This window comes from Microtus ochrogaster, linkage group LG2 (assembly GCF_000317375.1).
Source record: "Microtus ochrogaster isolate Prairie Vole_2 linkage group LG2, MicOch1.0, whole genome shotgun sequence".
NCBI classification, from domain to species: domain Eukaryota; kingdom Metazoa; phylum Chordata; class Mammalia; order Rodentia; family Cricetidae; genus Microtus; species Microtus ochrogaster.
The window spans coordinates 7,862,204-7,879,386 of record NC_022028.1 but is presented as its reverse complement, the minus strand read 5'-3'; the positions used below and the strand labels follow the sequence as shown (position 1 = coordinate 7,879,386).

Below are 17,183 nucleotides of genomic sequence, written 5' to 3'. Positions count from 1 at the left end.
TTTTTTTTTTTTTTTTTTAGGGATAGTGTTGTAATATGATACCCTGTATCAGTAAATTTTCTCCGAATCAAGGCATTTCTCATCTTCATATTTTCTTTGCTTTCATAAATATTCATTGAATACCTACTGTATGGCAGGCACTGAGTAGATTGTGAGAATCCAGCTGTACCCAAGGGACAGGGCACTCATTCTCATGGGATGTGGAATCTCTGCGGAGGGGCAAATAAATATACAAGATAATTACAGATTGTGACAACTGCCACAAAGGAAATAAAGAAAGGCTGTGCTCAAGAGGGTGGGAACATATTTTGGTTATTGGAAGCAGGCCAGGCCTCTCAAAGGAGGTGGTATTCATGCTAAACCTAAGCAAGAAGGAGGGGGCCATACAGAAAAACCAAGAAGATTTTTATCTCAGGAATATGGGAAACTTCAAAGCAGACAATGCCAGACACTCAGAGAGTTAGGTAGGCACTGAGGCTAGGGTTGTGCTGGGAGAAATGAAGGGAACTGAGTAGATAGGAGATGGAGTCTCAAGACAGAAAGGCCAGGACGTGATGGTGGACTCCATGTGGGGAGTGGGGACCAAGGAGAATATCTCCGTTCTTGACTGCCGGCAAGCGAGTGGCCAGTGATGGCCATTGATATTAGGCATTCCATCGAAGCAATAGGATGCTATGGAGAGAGACCCAAGAATTCTGTTTTGAGTGTGATACATCCCAGGGCATCTGCCAAGGAGGCAATGGGAGATAGAAACCTGGAACTCAGGACCGAAGACAGGGCTCCGTCTGGAAATGGAGAAATCATTGGTGTGGATGGCTAGCATTCGTGCTGGATCTTGGACTATCTTGAGTAGTGGTTTTTTTCAGCCCTGCCTGCATATTAAAGCATGCGAGGCTTTAAAAAAAAAGGCAACTTCCCTCCATAACCTACCCTAAGAGTTTAATTTAACCCACTCTGGGATCTGGATGCCCATATCATTCAGAGCTTGAGGGAGCCTTTTCCTATTCTGCCAGTCTGGAAGGGTGACTTCCGTCAGGAGATGATTCAGCTAGACGAGAGGTTCCAGGACCATGCTTTTATATAGTGCCCCCATATATGTGTGTGATTTGAATGAGCTGTGCAGATCAGTTTTCATGTGTGTGCTCTTGTGTGTCTCTCTGTGTGTGTCCATGTGGAGGTCTGAGGTTGATGTCAGGATTCTTCTTCAGTTGCTGTCCACCTAATGCACTGAAGCAGGGTCTCCCACTTGAACCCAGAGCTCACCGGTATAGGGTAGTCTTGCTAGCCAGTTTGCTCTAGAGATCTCTTGTCTGTGTCTTCTGAGTGCTAGAACTCTGTGGGCCCTCATGCTCACCCACACTCCTAGGTTCTGGGATCTGAACTCTGGTCCCAATGCTTGCATGGCAGGTAGGTGCTTTATCTACTGAGCTAAGCCCCCGCTCCAGTTCCTAGTCTTTCGCCCAGAGCAGCTGTCTAAGAGCTGCCCACTCTTTGCGTCTGCCTCCCGCTGGGAACAGCTTCTCCTTGGGGATGAGTAACACTCAGTCCTCCAGACAACACGACCAATTACTCTGTCCTTGTCTGAGTCTGTGACTCCTTTGTCCCCTGTGTTCTGAGTGTCTGAAAGGATCGCCCGGGTGCCGATGATTCCAGCACATCTTTCGTCCGTCACTGGAGTACACCCTGATGTGGTTTAGCGGCGGCCGCTATTTGTCATGGTTGAAAGATGAAGAACCTGTTTGGCTTTTGCTTGGCATTGTGCTGTAAGAATCTTGTTTTAGTTGTGGCGGCTGCTAGGAGAGGGTAGAGAAACACAAAGAAAATGCATTTTACATATAAATGCTTTTATATATTGGCATCTTCTGTTTGAAGCTCTGTAGATTATTCTAGGTTGTCTGTGGATTCATGGTAGCTGCTGTCTTTGAGGATGATTCTTAAAAGTCACTGAAACTTTAAAGTTTTTCTTGCTTCTTAGAAATTTTCACATCAAAGGGCTATTCAAAGCCCTTTCCTCTTGCCTGCGTTAGGCAAGCATTCGGCATAACGTTAGGCTAATAGTAAATAAAAATGTGCCCACACCTGCACACACTGAACTCACGTCCCAGTGTACAAGTGTCCGTGGGAGATCACACAGCCTTCTCACAACCCTCAGGGAATTCACCACTCCAAACAGTGGCTCATTAAAAAATAACTTACCAAACAATTCCATAAGCATTTATTGCTGTGTCAAAAAATTATAGATGGGGGAGGAGACAGGGACAGAGAGATTATATGAATCTGACTGTGACAAGTATTTATATAATAATTCTATTGTGAAATTAGCCAGACCCAGAGAGCTGTATGAATAGAAGTTCAGTATTTAAGCTACAGCCATTTATTTTTGGTAACAAATAAGTTATTTTTGTAATTGACCACTCTTGCTACTTATGTTGAAAACTAGTCTTGATACTTCATGGGCTGACTTCTTAAGTGTTTTAGGCACTTTGAGTCACAAGAGACAACTCAAAGAGGAAGATAGAAAGCCAACATTGCTGGTCCCTCATGATGAATAGAAAGCTTGCCTCATACAGTTAGGGCTGGAGCCTCAGCCTCGCCAAGTTAGCCAATAATGGAGGGCCATGACCTTGTTACCCTGCCTGAGCCGGTCTCGGTCTCTTCATCTGTGCATGATCTATTAGCTGGGGTCTAGGGGCTGTTTCAGGTCACCTCTAAAAACCCTTATGTTTCTAAAATCTATTTGTGATCTGTATAAAGTGGGGGGAAACAACAATTAACAACGGATTTCCTTTGTTTTTTTCCTGATCATGTTTTCAACTAGGTCTAGTCCTTCTGTTACAGCCAATGCCCAAAACACACACTGGCAGGAAATAGGGTGGTGGGTACATTTCAGTTAATGGGCTCAGTTGGAACATGTTTGGCTGTGGAGACAGCTACACTCATATTACCAAGCCTTGGCTTCCTGTCTGTTTTCTTTGGGCTGGGTAGGCAATGAAAAGGGAGACAGGAAAATACATTTTGGGGCAAATAAAATAAGGAATTTGTCTTATGAAGACAGCTTATAGTTGGGGAATTCTAATGTTCAACTTAACCCTCTCCTGATACATTTATTCTCCTTGTCCCATGTGAAGGGGAAGGTAAAATGTCCCAGCACTTAGAGTAGTGGCAGACACCCATTCCCCAGGTTATTAACAATACACATTCAGTGTTTTTTTTTTTTGATGAGTAATAATACAAATTCCCTCAGTTTTGCTAGCGAATGCATTTTTTCATCTAGCCATTGTTCCAATGACATTCCTTGCACCAGCTGCTTGTGCATGCGTTCCAAAGTGCTGAGCAGCAGATAGGGGCTGCTAGCATCTAACGCTCTGCTCTCAAATTAGGTGCACAGCCATGCTCTGTCCCTGGGTCATGACACTACTACATTCCTTTGAATGGATGAGTTGGTGATTTTTGAAGATGTTTCAGTGCATCTGTTTTAATTTGCACATTTCTTTAACACTCAGTGTTTTGTTGCTTTACAACTTAAATAAACCAGAAGAAAAGCGCTCTCTCTCTCTCTCTCTCTCTCTCTCTCTCTCTCTAATAATGTGTGGTCACATTCACCTATTTAGCCCACCAGTATTTTCCATTTCCTCATATAAAACTACAGTAGTGTATTTAAAATGGAACATATTCTGTGTGACTTACCAGGGTTCATTGCATGTTCTGGGGCTTCGGCACATCTCACAATACACAACTCTGCTTTGACAATTCGATTTTCTTTGCTTATGTTCTGTCTCTGCCCTTCTTCTACCCATCCCCTCCTTTCCTGCTTTCTTCTCTTTTCTCTTCCTTTCTTTTCTGTTTTCCCTTTTGAGTTTTATTTTTTTCTGCAAGGGTAGGTACGTAGCTGTAGCATAAGAAAGAAAAGTCACTGTAGCCACTATGGAAATTGGTCTTCAAAAAATGTGTTTGCCCCTGACTCTGCCCCAGGTTGGTGACAGTGTAGCAGACTCCCTGAGCTTTCAGATGGGGAACCCCCATCATGAAATTAGAAAGGTGACCTAGAGAACACTCATTTTTCTCATCTTTTTATTGACAGGGCCGGGAGCACCCAGAGAGTTCCTCTTGAGCTCTTGACTCCATGTCATCCTTGGGACCCTCTGTTCTCTCTATACCGATAGAATTAGGAAGGCTCACCACCCCACAATGCCCAAAGAGCAGCTTGCATAGACACATCATAATAGATATCAGTATTGATAATTCCTTGGCTTACCCTACCCAGTATGTATGTTCACATATCTATTCAGCATGGTCAATTGTTCAGCTAATTAATATGCTTTTATTTTATGATTTGCTGTTTCCAGGGCACAGACAGAAGCTTGATGACTCTAAACCTAGTTTGTTCTCTGACCGCCTCAGTGATTTAGGGCGCATTCCTCATCCCAGTATGAGAGTAGGTGTCCCGCCTCAGAACCCACGGCCCTCCCTGAACTCTGCACCAAGTCCTTTTAATCCACAAGGACAGAGTCAGATTACAGGTAAGACAGACACATAGGTTTCACTTGGAGTCTGGCAGGCTGGGGGTGAGGGGCTAACGATAAGATGTGTTCATTTCATGACTTCTGGAGCTGCGGATTGGCTTGTTAAAGAATTGAGATGTGAAGATATTGATTTCTTCCTTCATTAAGACCATTTTGACATTCAGTCACTTTGGGATAAAAATTGGGAGATGGTTTCTGCTATTGCTGTGCTTTGCAGTGATGTTATGTGCACTCCGGTGGGATGGGGAGAGCTGTGCTCTGGGAAAATGTGTACAGAATTCTATATTGTATCCAGGTGTTGCAGGGGACATCCCACCCTTGCGATTAGAAGGATTAGTGTCACCGACCCTGATTTGAGTTTAAATTTCTTACACGGATAACTTTTTCATTTAGTTTGATTCAATATTACCCAGGGCTAGCAGGAAGCCTTGATTGGTAGTTCTAAGGCAGGCCAATGAGTGGCTCTTTAGGTAGACAGAAGTAACTTTGGGTGCACATTTAGCTCCGATTCTCCACACCGTGTTCTTTTTATATGTTCCACTGAGCTGTTCACTTTATGTTTCTTCTTAATGTCAGCATCATCTCATCACTCATGTGTGATGCATTAAGGTCCCAGCTCTTTTTGTGTTCTGCCCCACAGGTGCAAAAGCAGATCTTCTTTTAGGACCAGTATTGCGGCTTTGAGGCCTTAGTCACAAGAATGTATGGATCATGGCAGATCTTTAATTTGCATATCAAAAATATTGAGAGGTCAAAGAATGTTACATCATCTACTTGCTGTCTTTGCTAGAGGTGGACTAGACTAGTGAGAACATGTCAAAACAAAACATGTAATAAGCCCAAATTGCATATGCTTTCCATGGCTGGGTTTCCTCTGTAGTGTAGATCTAAGTATCTACAGTACTCTCAAAACATACATGTCCATAGCCTAGCTCTTTCTACTCTCTGCCTCATGCTCTGTAAATGTGTTCCTGGATAGCGCCTTAGAATAGCCTTTTCTTTCTGTGGGTGTGTTCAGTAAATAAACACCCCTGTGTGAGCATGCGCTTAAAAAGAATTGTGAAAAATAGCATGCGCCAGTGCTTTGGCGAGCACATGATATCTGCACCATAGGAGAATGTTAGTGCTCCGTGAAGAACGGCCACAGCTGAACCTATCTGGAACTTTACACAGTGCGTGTGAAGCAGAAGGCTGAAATGTGTGCCAGGCATGTGGAAGATCAAAGTACAAGGGGGAAATGCACACTAGCGTGTGACTGTTATGTATTTAAAGAACTGGACCTTCATTATTGATTAACATTCAAAATAGCCATCTTATAGTAATTCTTACACCATGTGTGTGTGTGTATGTGTGTGTGTGTGTGTGTGTGTGTGAGAGAGAGGGGGGGGGAGAGGAGAGGAGAGAGAAGTATGTGTTTATATATTATTTGTAATTGTGAATAATTTTATATAATCCATACATAGATTGTATAATTTTATTAACCACTAGGGTACTTTAATTTCTTATTTCTATGTTCTAATCTTTAGCTATTTTAACATATTAATGACTAATGATTTTAATATTTAGTTTCTTTAGTTTTATGTGTATGAGTGTTTGCCTGCATGTAGGTATGTGTACCATGTGCATGTAGTACTCTCAGAGCCCAGAAGAGGCCATCAGATTCCCAGAAACTGGAGTTGCAGATGGTTCTGAGCCACCATATGGGTGCTGGGAACCAAATTTGGATCCTCTGTAGGAGCAACAAGTTCTGTTAACTGCTTAGCCATCTCTCCAGTCTCCTACTCTTGGTCTTCACAATGGTCCTTTGAACTTGGCTAATGTTAGAGCCACTTAGCAGGTTTGAATCTAAAAGGGACATCCCATGGAGGCTCCAGAAGTTTAGAACCTGAATGGTTTAGGTGCCATTTAAACAAGAGATTGGAAAGATGGTGGAGAAGAGCTAGTGTTAGCAGTATTCCTATGCATAGATGTAAGAATGACCTCGGAGAACCCAAGAGTGTATAGGGAGGGGTCAGAGCATAAGAGAAGGCCAGGAGTGTGACTGCCCCCTCTGCAGAGCTGATTTGTCCCCAGTCAGCAACTTTTCTCCACCACCCTCTTGGGAGGGTCAGGAAGGTTGAGTTCCTTGCTTGCAGTTGCTCAGCTCATTAGTGACAGCACAATGAATATTCCGAGTATATTTCTTAAAATAAAAATATGAAAGAATTGATAGCATCATAGAAGTTCATACTATAAAATGTTAGCTCTTCATTTAGGGGATATGGTACCCATGGAATTAGTTGCAGATCAGCTGTTGTTGCTGGTTTTCTCCTCCTCATCTTGTGACCACAATAGCTTTTATGCAGTTTCCCAAATATGAAGGTGTACACATATGTCTATGGCACATTCTTCTCTTGGTTGTGTAAAATTTACACATGTATATCTGTGACACACTCTGCTCTTGGTTTAAAGTTTACACACGTATATCCATGGTGTACTCTGTTCTTGGTTGTACAATGTTTACACATGTACATTCATGACATACTATGCTCTTAGTTGGGTAAACTTTACATTCCTTTAAATGCCCTCACCTTGTTAGGGAAATAACAAAGATGCCTTCATGTAGTCAAGGATACAATGGATCTCTGAACCCAGATAAGTAGGAAATCCAGAAGCACCAAGGACAGTAGCTACATCACCATGAGTAGGCAGATTTAATCTCTGGACTCATCTTCTTGGTTACTTAATACGTGTGCCTGTGAGCGCATGTAGAGCTCCCCGTCTGTCTCCAGCGGTGCCGAGGGTGGGGAAAACGCTGTCCTTCCTCTGGTCTAATTGAAGAAGCTGTCACACATCACACTTTTCACAGTTGTCGTCTGCTGATGAGCGTGAAGTCCTCCTTAGGGGTCTCTTCATTATCTCCTGCACCCCCCCCCCCGGGGAAGAACCTTGTCCAAAAGCTCTTCTCCATCATCTGAGTGTTCGTAGGGATGGCCCTGTTTCCTAGCTTAAGTGCGTTTGTCTTTCTACTATTGTTAACTTCTTCAAAGTAGAGTCTCACTAACTGCTGACTCAATGAGAATCCAGTTGAGAAGAAATTGGTGCACAAATGGTTAGTTAGCACGGGCTGCACTTTCTAATTTCTTATCTAGGCTCTTCTTGTTTCCTGAAGGTGAAGAAATGGTAGAAATCACATTTCTATATTAACGCCATGTAGTTCAACCATTTGGCTTCACACCACAAGGAGCTGCATAACTTATATTCTTGAGACTTGCCTAGGATGGTAACATCTGTGCAGTATTTTGTATGTGCATTCTAGCTCACGTGATCCTCTGTTCAGAGGTGTTTGTGACAGGACCTGGCTCTCTCTCATTAACTTGGGCACTCTTGAATTATCATCTCCAAACAGCACACGGTGGCCACGGTTGTGTGGTCACCTACAGTCCTTTGTCTTGCCCAACATCAGAGGCAGATGACTTCTAAGTCCCAGAACAGCAAAACGAAATTCAAGGAAATCCTTAGCATTTAGTATTTCATCATTAGCTCTATGTAACGTCTTTTGCAGTTCCTAGGGCCAGAGGTTCTAGCCATGTGGTAGGCAGGCTTCTTTGCAGTACCCGGCTGGTGGGGTCCTTCTGTTGAAGATTCTGATGGCTCATGTTCTTTCTGCCTGAGGGACCAGGGCCTCCCCACAGTTTCCTGGGGAAGTTGCTTCCTCCCCGCCTCTTTTTTTATCATTCTGACATCTGCTGCCTGTCTCTTGGCATCAGGAAACACCTAGTCTGTTGCAAACATCAAGCCCCTTTGATTCAGTGTTTGGCAATTGGCTGTGGAGATGAGGATGTCAGAGATGAGGATGCCGTCCCTCAAGACAGTTGCTGCTTTAAATACTCTGTATGACACAACTCTCCATAAAAGTAATTTCTAGTGTTTCAAGCCCTTGGGTTTGGTGGGATGGAATGTTCATCTCGTCACGGGGAGTATGTACTGCTGTTCTCTTAATCATTCATGCAGGAGTGGATTGATGCTTGATGCCTGTCAGGAATTATCAGAAGCAAATCAAATAGATGCAGTTTTTATATGGATTTTATGACCTCTTTGGAGTACTTCATATCGGCATTCTAGTTCATGTAATCATCTGTACGGCGATGTTTTTATAACGGAGCCTGGTTCTTTCTCATTAGCTTACATTTCCCTGACATTTATAGGCAATAAAGGAGCAGAAAGAGTACACAGAGATCATTTCAAATAATAAGTGCCCGAGAAAATAAAACGAGGCACTGACTGCAGAGCAGCTTAAGAAGGGAAGGGACTAACTTTGCAAAGTTGGGCGAGGAGCCTTTGGAAAAGCAGCTTTTGAAGGCTGCTGGCCTGTGAGGAACAGCATCGGGTCATGCGATGGGAGAGCTCATGCGAAGGGGATGGCTCAGAAATGCAGGTGGAGGTGAAGGCACAGGGAGTCTTGAAGGTCTTCACAGGGAGATTTTGTGTGCAGTGCGGTGCTGCTGAGGGATGGAAACCAGGGGAAGGCCGTTTTCTGACCATGGACATGTTTAAATGGCACCGGTGTAGGTGCTCCGTGTAGGCTTCGTCCCATGGTCCAAAAGTAGAAAGCGTGTGGTCAGGATGCCACTCCAAGAGCTGATTGTGCCAATTCCGAGGGGAATACAGAGCTCGAGGCTTTTCGACCTAGTCAGCTAGAGGACATCTGTGACATATGTCATTGTGACATGGGGGAAGACTGGGGAAGTCGTTTGTTAAATGTTTAATGAACATTCATTTTCCACAGTTGTGGATGCTAAAAGTATATAGGATGGTGGTGGGTTTGTCTGTTGGTTTGTTTTCGCCCTGACTTCCATTTTCAGTTTTCCCTCAGTCAGGAATAGAGTCTTGAACGTCTACTAAATGATGAGCCATCGTATTATTGGCCGTGGCGCTATCCTTGTGGAATGTGTGTGCCCCTCATTTGATGTTTCACTCATGGTTTCTTTAGTAATATGTCATTGTATTCCTACTTTTCTTTGTTTGGCACATTCTTCTGTTCATGGTTTTACCAAAGACATTATTTGTTCCAAACTTGGATCAGTTCTGCCCTCTCTGGCCTCTGCCAGGCCTCTTCTGACCCACTTTCCAAGTCACGTCCCTGTGCCACCTTGTGCAACACTCCCTTACATCACGTTCCCTGTGGGGACAATTACATGTATGCATATTGTCTCTTGCAATCAGACTTCCCTCTTTTCAAAGTCTAAGGCCATGTTTTATTCATCTTTGTGTCCCTATTGTCTTCAGGAAAGCCCTTGGCTTGGTGACTTTGGTTTGGTTTGTTTTGGTTTGGAAATTAACCAGGTCATTAATTTCTTTAGGAAGTGTGATTCAGTATTATCCTAGACTTAGTATTTTTGTAGTTCCTATTTGATTGGATTCCTATTAGCTATCATTTATTGTTGCATATCACGAGCCAGGCATTGTTCCAAGAGGTTAAGTCACACACCCTTTACACAATGGGTCTTTTAGGTAGGTAGTATTATAGCAGATTCTGAGGGCCAAAGAAATAAAGCCACTCATTCAGGATCCCACTCCCGTTAGTTTTAAATACAGGATTTAAGACAGATGCACATAGTTTCGGGGCCTTGTGCTCTTAATTGCCACATGCCCACGACATTCTTCAGTCTGACTAGATATTATCTTGGGTGGCCAGAGAAAATGCTTTTCTTAGAGGGATCCCTCAGAAGTGTCTAATTTTCCTTTAAAACTCTTGTTGATGCCTTAAGATCGTTCTTAAAAAAGAACTTTATGGATGACTGGATTCCATTGCTGCATTCATCATTTCTGAGTTTTAGATTTTTGGTGGGAAGTCACCTGCACCTCCAATACATTGGACATGTCATGAACCATCTAAGTGACATGTCACGTGTGAAAGCTTCCTTTTTCTTCTTTCCACCAGGTATTTAGGATCCCCAGGGAAGATAGTGTCTTAAAAGAGATATATTAGGAATATCTGACTTGTATTTTAATATGCAATATTATCAGGTTTAGTGACTAAAGTATTATGTAAAGCTTGTGTTCATGGTAATACTTTTTAAAGAAGAATATCTGGAAAAAAAACCCAGTTTGCCAGATAGTCTGAGGCGATATAAATTTCAGGATTAGTTACCTCAGTGGAGTTGAAGTCATCTCTCTCCACTCCGGTCTGATTCTGTGTTCCCTTGAGCCAGCAAAGCTCCTCTAAAAGAGTCAACACTCTGCAGCCAACTATGCCCGTGGAATCAGCCTGTGCAAGGCTGGCTGTCCTGGGTTCCGTCCACTGTGCCTGTCCTGAGGCATTTCCCAACATAATCCTCTCGGAAACAGGAAAGCGCAGCTGGGCAGTGTGTGTCTCAAGTTGCCATTCTCTAAGTGCTGAGTGACTACATGGTTCTGTAACGGGAAGCAAGCTGGGAGTTGACATGGGTTTGGGTGGTGATGGCGGCTCTAAGTGTGGCAGGGAAGGAACCTACGAGAGGCGGAGTGGCTGCAGGATTCCACCAGCAGGGAGTAAGCGAGAGCCTAGGCTCGGGGCCACTCTATCTCTCTCACCCACCATGGGTTGTAAAGGAACCTCCAACTCAAGGACACACCACTGGATGTAGTCCTGTTTGCCATTGGTGGCACTGTGCTTGTTTCTGAAGTCACTGGCCAGCTTGCTCTGGCTTCTTCCTTTGAGAGTCTTTGGGAAGGGTGCTTCCTTGACCGTGTGTGTAACTGGAAATCTCACTGGAGAAGTTGCTAATCACAATCGGCGTTTTTAGAAAAAGAACACAAATCCTGTGTATGAACACTGTCTCACATCTGTTAGGTTTGGGGGTAGCCTCTGAGGTAAAAAGCACCATTTTGGCAAAGGCTGTGCTCCCGTCTGTAAAGAGCAGGGCTCCAGTGAGGGGATGGTGGTTACAGGCTTATGCTGCTGCTCAGCCTGCCCGGGAGGTCCACACATAAACTTCTAGGAAGTGCTCTGATTGCGTGCTAGCATTCTGAGGATGCTTCTAGAATCAGGGAGGGCTGCTTATCTGAGAGCAATCAATTTCTTGTTCCAAAGACTCTTCTTTGTATTTTCCTCTCTCTGGACCAGGAGATACATAGCTGGCATTTAGCTGTGACCAGAGGAGTCTGCTTGCTTCATCCTGGTTGAATGTCTTATGACTTTTTCCGGAAAGCATCAACTTCCTTCTTCCATTCTTTCCCAAGGCATCCTATGTTTTCTTATAGTTTCATGTTGGTTTTATGTCCATGTATGTAATGTACACATACAAACACATGCGTACCACCCCTCTTTATTAGTTACCAGGAACCTTTCTCACTTCCTTTTTCTTTCGGTGATGGCCTGTAGGCCAAAGGCTCAGGAGACGACATTCAAAGGAAATACACAGCTAGACAGCAGATCCAGGAGAGGGCCCTGGTGCGTCTGTCCTGGCTACTCTGAAGTTTACTTTCATCATGGTTAAGTTTCTGCGGCTTTTCCATGGGGGAGGAATAACAACAGCAATTTATTTATATAATTTCAAACGTATTCTAAACCACTTTTAATTTACTATATTGAACATATAAAATATGCAAACACACTCTATATAACATTCGATACTAATTTGTATGGAATATGTTATTTAATATACGAAAGCACACTCCAGGAATAAAATCATATGAGACCACTCTCATTTATGAACATCTAGTTGATCTTTTTAGGGCTTTGTTCCATCAGGGTCCAGTTTTTAACAGTTTGGAATCAATTTGCTTTAATGGTATTTAACACAACAACTTTGGCAGAGGTTTTCAGTATTGTCAGCCTTATTTAGTGGCTAAAAATTGGGTTCTGAGGAGATTTCTAAAATCCACAGAGCTGAAACCAGAAATGTATGTTTCTGGAAGAGAAAATTGGCAGGGTGGTTTTAAGTGGGGAGGGGTGGGAAGTTTTGGGAGCAGTGTTAACTTCTGTGTTCAGAGATATAACCAGAGTGAACGAAGAGGAAAGAGACTTTGAGGTTTTAAAGTAAGGGTTGACTTTTAATTACCGATTCTGGTGACTTTGGGGGATCACACCACTCAGTGATTTGCACTTTGTGTGGAAAACTCTGCTGTTGAACTTACTCCCATCCATCTTGTCTCACAGTTGACCAGAGCAAGCCTGTCCTTGTGTACTTATTCAGAAGGTCCCTCTCCTATCCTCATCTGTGTTTGTATGATTGTCTTATGGTTCAAATTCTTCATCCAGTCATTACTTCTCACAACTGTACCTCCTGTAGATCTTGGAAAGACTGCTTCTCACCCTTCTAGACTCTGGTCAAGTTAACAGTCAGATTTAGGGTGGAATGCTACTAGATGCCATCTTCAAAGCTGGCCATGGCCTGTATTAGTAACCACTCCCTGGTAGGCCTCTTTGCTGCTTTTATACATTACATTAGAGAGGAAGCATCTGTCTTGCCGAGGTTCAGGTACACAAGAGGCAGGTGAGCTTTCTACTAATTGGTTGCTCTAGGAGTTCTGGGGGCAAGTTAGAAGTGAGCCCCTTCTGCCCACAGAGTCACACGGAGATCAAGACTGAAGCACACTTTGCACATTGGCTTTCAAACAGGATTTAAGTGTTTGCAGTGGACGGAAGCATGCTAACACTGGCAATGTCTACCAAATATTAGTCAGATCTAAGATGCTTACCAACAGCTAAGACATTTTCAGAAGAAAGAAGGTAGAATAAAGAGTTATAAATCCTCCTGTACCTTGGAGTAGTAATCCCATGGGGAGAAGTGAAGATCGCCAACCAATAGCGTCATTGAGAGATGTACTTGATGCAGGTAAAGAGGAACTTTCTAGAAGCTGCCCTGTCAGGTAGATACCCCTTGCCTATGGGTGCCATAAATTCTTGCAACATCCCAAGACATAATTTATTTTGGAACAGAGTCTTGGCTTCACCTAAAGCAGCTCCTCCTTATCACCCTGCCTCTCTCGGCTTTCATTTCCTCTTCAGTGTGTCTGTGCTTCTCTTTTATTTGAAAACATTCTTCTTGATAGGGAAGATTAAATCAAAAGGAGGCAGTGTAATTTTCCCTTCTAACTGTCAGAAGTGAAAAAAATACACCCATTTCTCTCAACTTCGATGCATTTTATTTATCGGCGGGGGAGCCTGTTAAAAGTGTCCTTCAACCTTGATCAGAGTGTAGGAGGTGAGGTCAACAAAAATGCCCCTGGTCAAGCACCCCAGGATAGCCTTGCCCATCCAGAGCCAATCCTGACCCAGCCTGGAGCATGTTGGGGAGTCCCATTCCATAGTCAGATGATGTGTTAAGGCCACTCAGTGTCTTCCGCTAGCTTCTGGGTTTCCCAAATGCGGCCCCTGGACTCCACCTCGGTGTCGATTTCAGCTGCTGTTTTCCCTGCATGCCCTTCCCTGTGTCGGCCCCTTGGCCTGATTTCTGCCCTGTTTCTGTTATGATGCTGTCAGAGGGAGATTTGGAAACGCATGACTGGCTGTGCCACCCTATTAAACAAATAAAGCAGAACAAAAACCCAACCTGGGATGACCTTCTGTTGCACTTAGTGTGAAGACCTGTGATTCTAGCACCGGCCAGCAACTTCCGCATCACCTGGCTCCTCCCTCCCACTTCTGCATTCTCCTCCACTTCCGCCAGTCCCCATAAGCACACTGTCTGTCAAGTCCTCAAAAGGACGACTCTGCTTCCCAGAACTCTAGTTTCCCAGGAACTAGATACCTGCCATCCCTTTGCCCAGCCTCCTCTTAGCCCCACACAAACATCATCTGGGCGTCTGCCTCCTCACCAGGTCTTGGCTCAGTCATCATGGCCTTAGGGAAGCTGTGCCTGGTGCCCAGGTTTCTCCTGCCATACATTCCCAAGTGTCATGGCTATCCCCTTCTTATCACAGATGACGATGTCATTGGCAGTCTCTCCTATCCAGCTGCAAACTCCAGATGTTGGGCTTGGTAGTTTTGTTTTTATCCATCACACAGCACCACCGTAGAGAATGAATGGTTTTCAATGAATGATGAATGCCTGGTGGACAAATTTTAGAATCCTGGGTAATCATCATCCAACTGATAGTAAGTGTTCCTGTGCCCGGGGTGCGACACTCTGGGTGCTCTGTCTGACCAGCCTAATGGACACTAGCCTGATCTGAGTCTGGATTTACTACGACCGTATTGGCTTGAACTTAGTGTAATGCCCCTCAGCCAGCCCCGTATTCCAATTAGAAGTCAAATTCTGAGCGCTCTCCTTCACGCCCTACTCTTTTCCTCGTTTACCACTGAGGTCCAGGTTGAGCTAAGGCCAGTTCCTCCTGAGTCTTGGGGTTTTCTTTTCACAAGGAGAGCCCCTCCTTTCTGTAAGACAGTTGTGAGTCCTACACAGCATGGAGTTGATGTCACTGCGACAGCCCTGGCATCTCCTGCTGAGATGCATAGCTTGATTCTGGTTCCTGTTTCTAGATGATATTGTAGCATACAGTACCTTTGACGGCACCCACCATTTCTTAGTCTCTTCCTTGCTATTATCTCCTGGGATTTATTAAGCCCTTCCCCCCCCCCCTTCCGCTGTTTCATAACCCATTGTCATGCCCACACAGCACCCAGTTTTAGCCTGCTTGCTACTCTTTTCTCAAATTTCTCTTCATGGCTTTGTGAATCAGTTGGGTTGGTTTCCTACCGAGCGATTCTGTTTGCTTTGTTTGGGAACCAGATGAGAAGCCAGAATCCTATTCTTGGACTTTTCTGGCACGAGCCGAGCCGCAGTGTCCTGTGGCGGAAGGCACCTCTCTGTGTCGTTTTCCCTCAACTATCTTTCACGGTCACCCCAAGTCAGCTTTGCATGGCTTCTGCCATTTCCGCTGCAGCTGCTCTCCCCAGGAAAGACTGTGTGTTAGGGGCTCACTTTCCACAGCATCTTACGGGTGGCAAAATCCTTCCCACCATGACAGAGCCGTTCTTACTTTGTGAGAAGAACAAGTCTCTGATAATGCAAGTTGCTGGTCTGTAGCAGCATGGTTAAGGGAAGGAAACTCTTTGTGTTCTACCCATCCGTCTTGAGGGTCTGGACAGAGTGTGGAAGCTCATTCGAAAAACCCAAGCTAGCCGAAAGGGGTTTTGAAGAAGACATAGCATATAACCTTGACTATTCCATGCTCACTGTTTTGAATTAGGAATGTCTATGTATGAAAATATGGATGGTCGTGACAATGTGTATTATGACTGCAATGTGCTGGAAAGGGGACAGATAATCATGCGCGTATCCTCTTAGCTGTTAACGCAGGTGGCTATATTTGACCCTGGAGTTAGTGGTCCGGGGGTATGGCTCTAAAGCAGTGTGCTCTCTCTGTATTTGACCCTGGGTATGGCTCTAAAGTAGTGTGCTCTCTCTTTACACTGCAGCTTCAATTATCTATTTTCCCCAATGATCACCTGAGCTTTACACAGGAAAAATGGATAAAGGCAAGGGGTGGCAGCGTGGAGAAGCCTTCACTGTACTCCACATCGGCAGCCTGCGGCTACTGCAGGCAATGAAGGCAAATCTCTGCAGCTGTCTTGTTTTCTATAGAGTTCTGCTGGTAGTGCTTTTATGTGCTTCTCTGGTCTTCGACCGTGGCACCCCAGTTCTTACCATCTCTGTGAAGCTTGGCACCACATCCGTGGTGTGTCCCTTGGGAGTGATTCTTAGGAAAGCCACACTCACACATGACCCAAGTGTTAATCGATAGAGGCTTGTAACCCCTGGTTCCCTTATCCTTCTTCTATTAGGTTTTGCCAAAGCACTTTGCCTGTCATTCCCTAACCCTAATGACATTCAGAAAGAACTTCCAAGTATTTTTCATATAGCCAGTTCATAGCAGAGCTCTCTGGAATTTCTTCTTTTTTAATTGAGCTACATATTTTTCTCTGCTCCCCCTTTCTTCCTCCCCTCTCCCCTTCTACCCTCTCCTATGATCTCCCCACTCCCAATTTACTCATAAGATCGTGTTTTTTTTTCTACTTTCCATGTAGATTAGATCCATGTATATGTCTCTTAGACATCGTTGTTGTCTCGCTTCTCTGGGACTGTGAATTGTAGGCTGATTTTTCTTTACTTTATGTCTAAAAGCCACTTATGAGTGAGTGAGTACATATTATATTTGTCTTTATGGGTCTGGGTTACCTCACTCAATATGATCTTTTCTAGAACCATCCATTTGCCTGCAAATTTCAAGATGTCGTTGTTTTTTTCCTCTGTGTAGACCTCCATTGTGTACATGTTCCGCATCTTCTTTAACCATTCTTCGGTCGAGAGGCATTTAGGTTGTTTCCAGGTTCTGTCTGTGACAAACAAAGCTGCTGTGAACATAGTTGAGCATATGTCCTTGTGGTATGATCGATCATCCTTTGGGTATATACCCAAAAGTGGTATTGCTGGTCTTGAGGTAGGTTGTTTCCTAATTTTCTGAGAAATCGCCATACTGATATCCAAAGGCTATCAGTTTGTATTCCCACCAGCAATGCAAGAGTGTTCCCTTTTCTCCATATCCTCTCCAGCATAAGTTGTCATTGGAGTTTTTGATCTTGGTCATTCTTACAGGTGTAAGATGGAATCTCAGAGCTGTTTTGATTTGCATTTCTCTGATGGCTAAGGAGGTCGATCATTTCCTTACGTGTCTTTCAGCCATTTTAGATTC

General features: G+C 44.1%; 1 protein-coding gene across 2 annotated transcripts in view; it reads left to right on the top strand.

Annotated features, from left to right (window-relative positions):
- Runx2 (runt related transcription factor 2) overlaps positions 1–17,183 on the top strand; it is a 215,444-nt gene that overhangs the window by 156,503 nt on the left and 41,758 nt on the right. The window contains exon 6 of one of the 2 annotated variants that reach the window (XM_005359818.3): positions 4,347–4,520. The exons of the other annotated variant lie outside the window; for it this stretch is intronic. Coding sequence (XP_005359875.1) covers positions 4,347–4,520 — 174 coding nt within the window. The remainder of the gene's footprint in view (positions 1–4,346; positions 4,521–17,183) is intronic. 2 annotated transcript variants of the gene reach the window in all.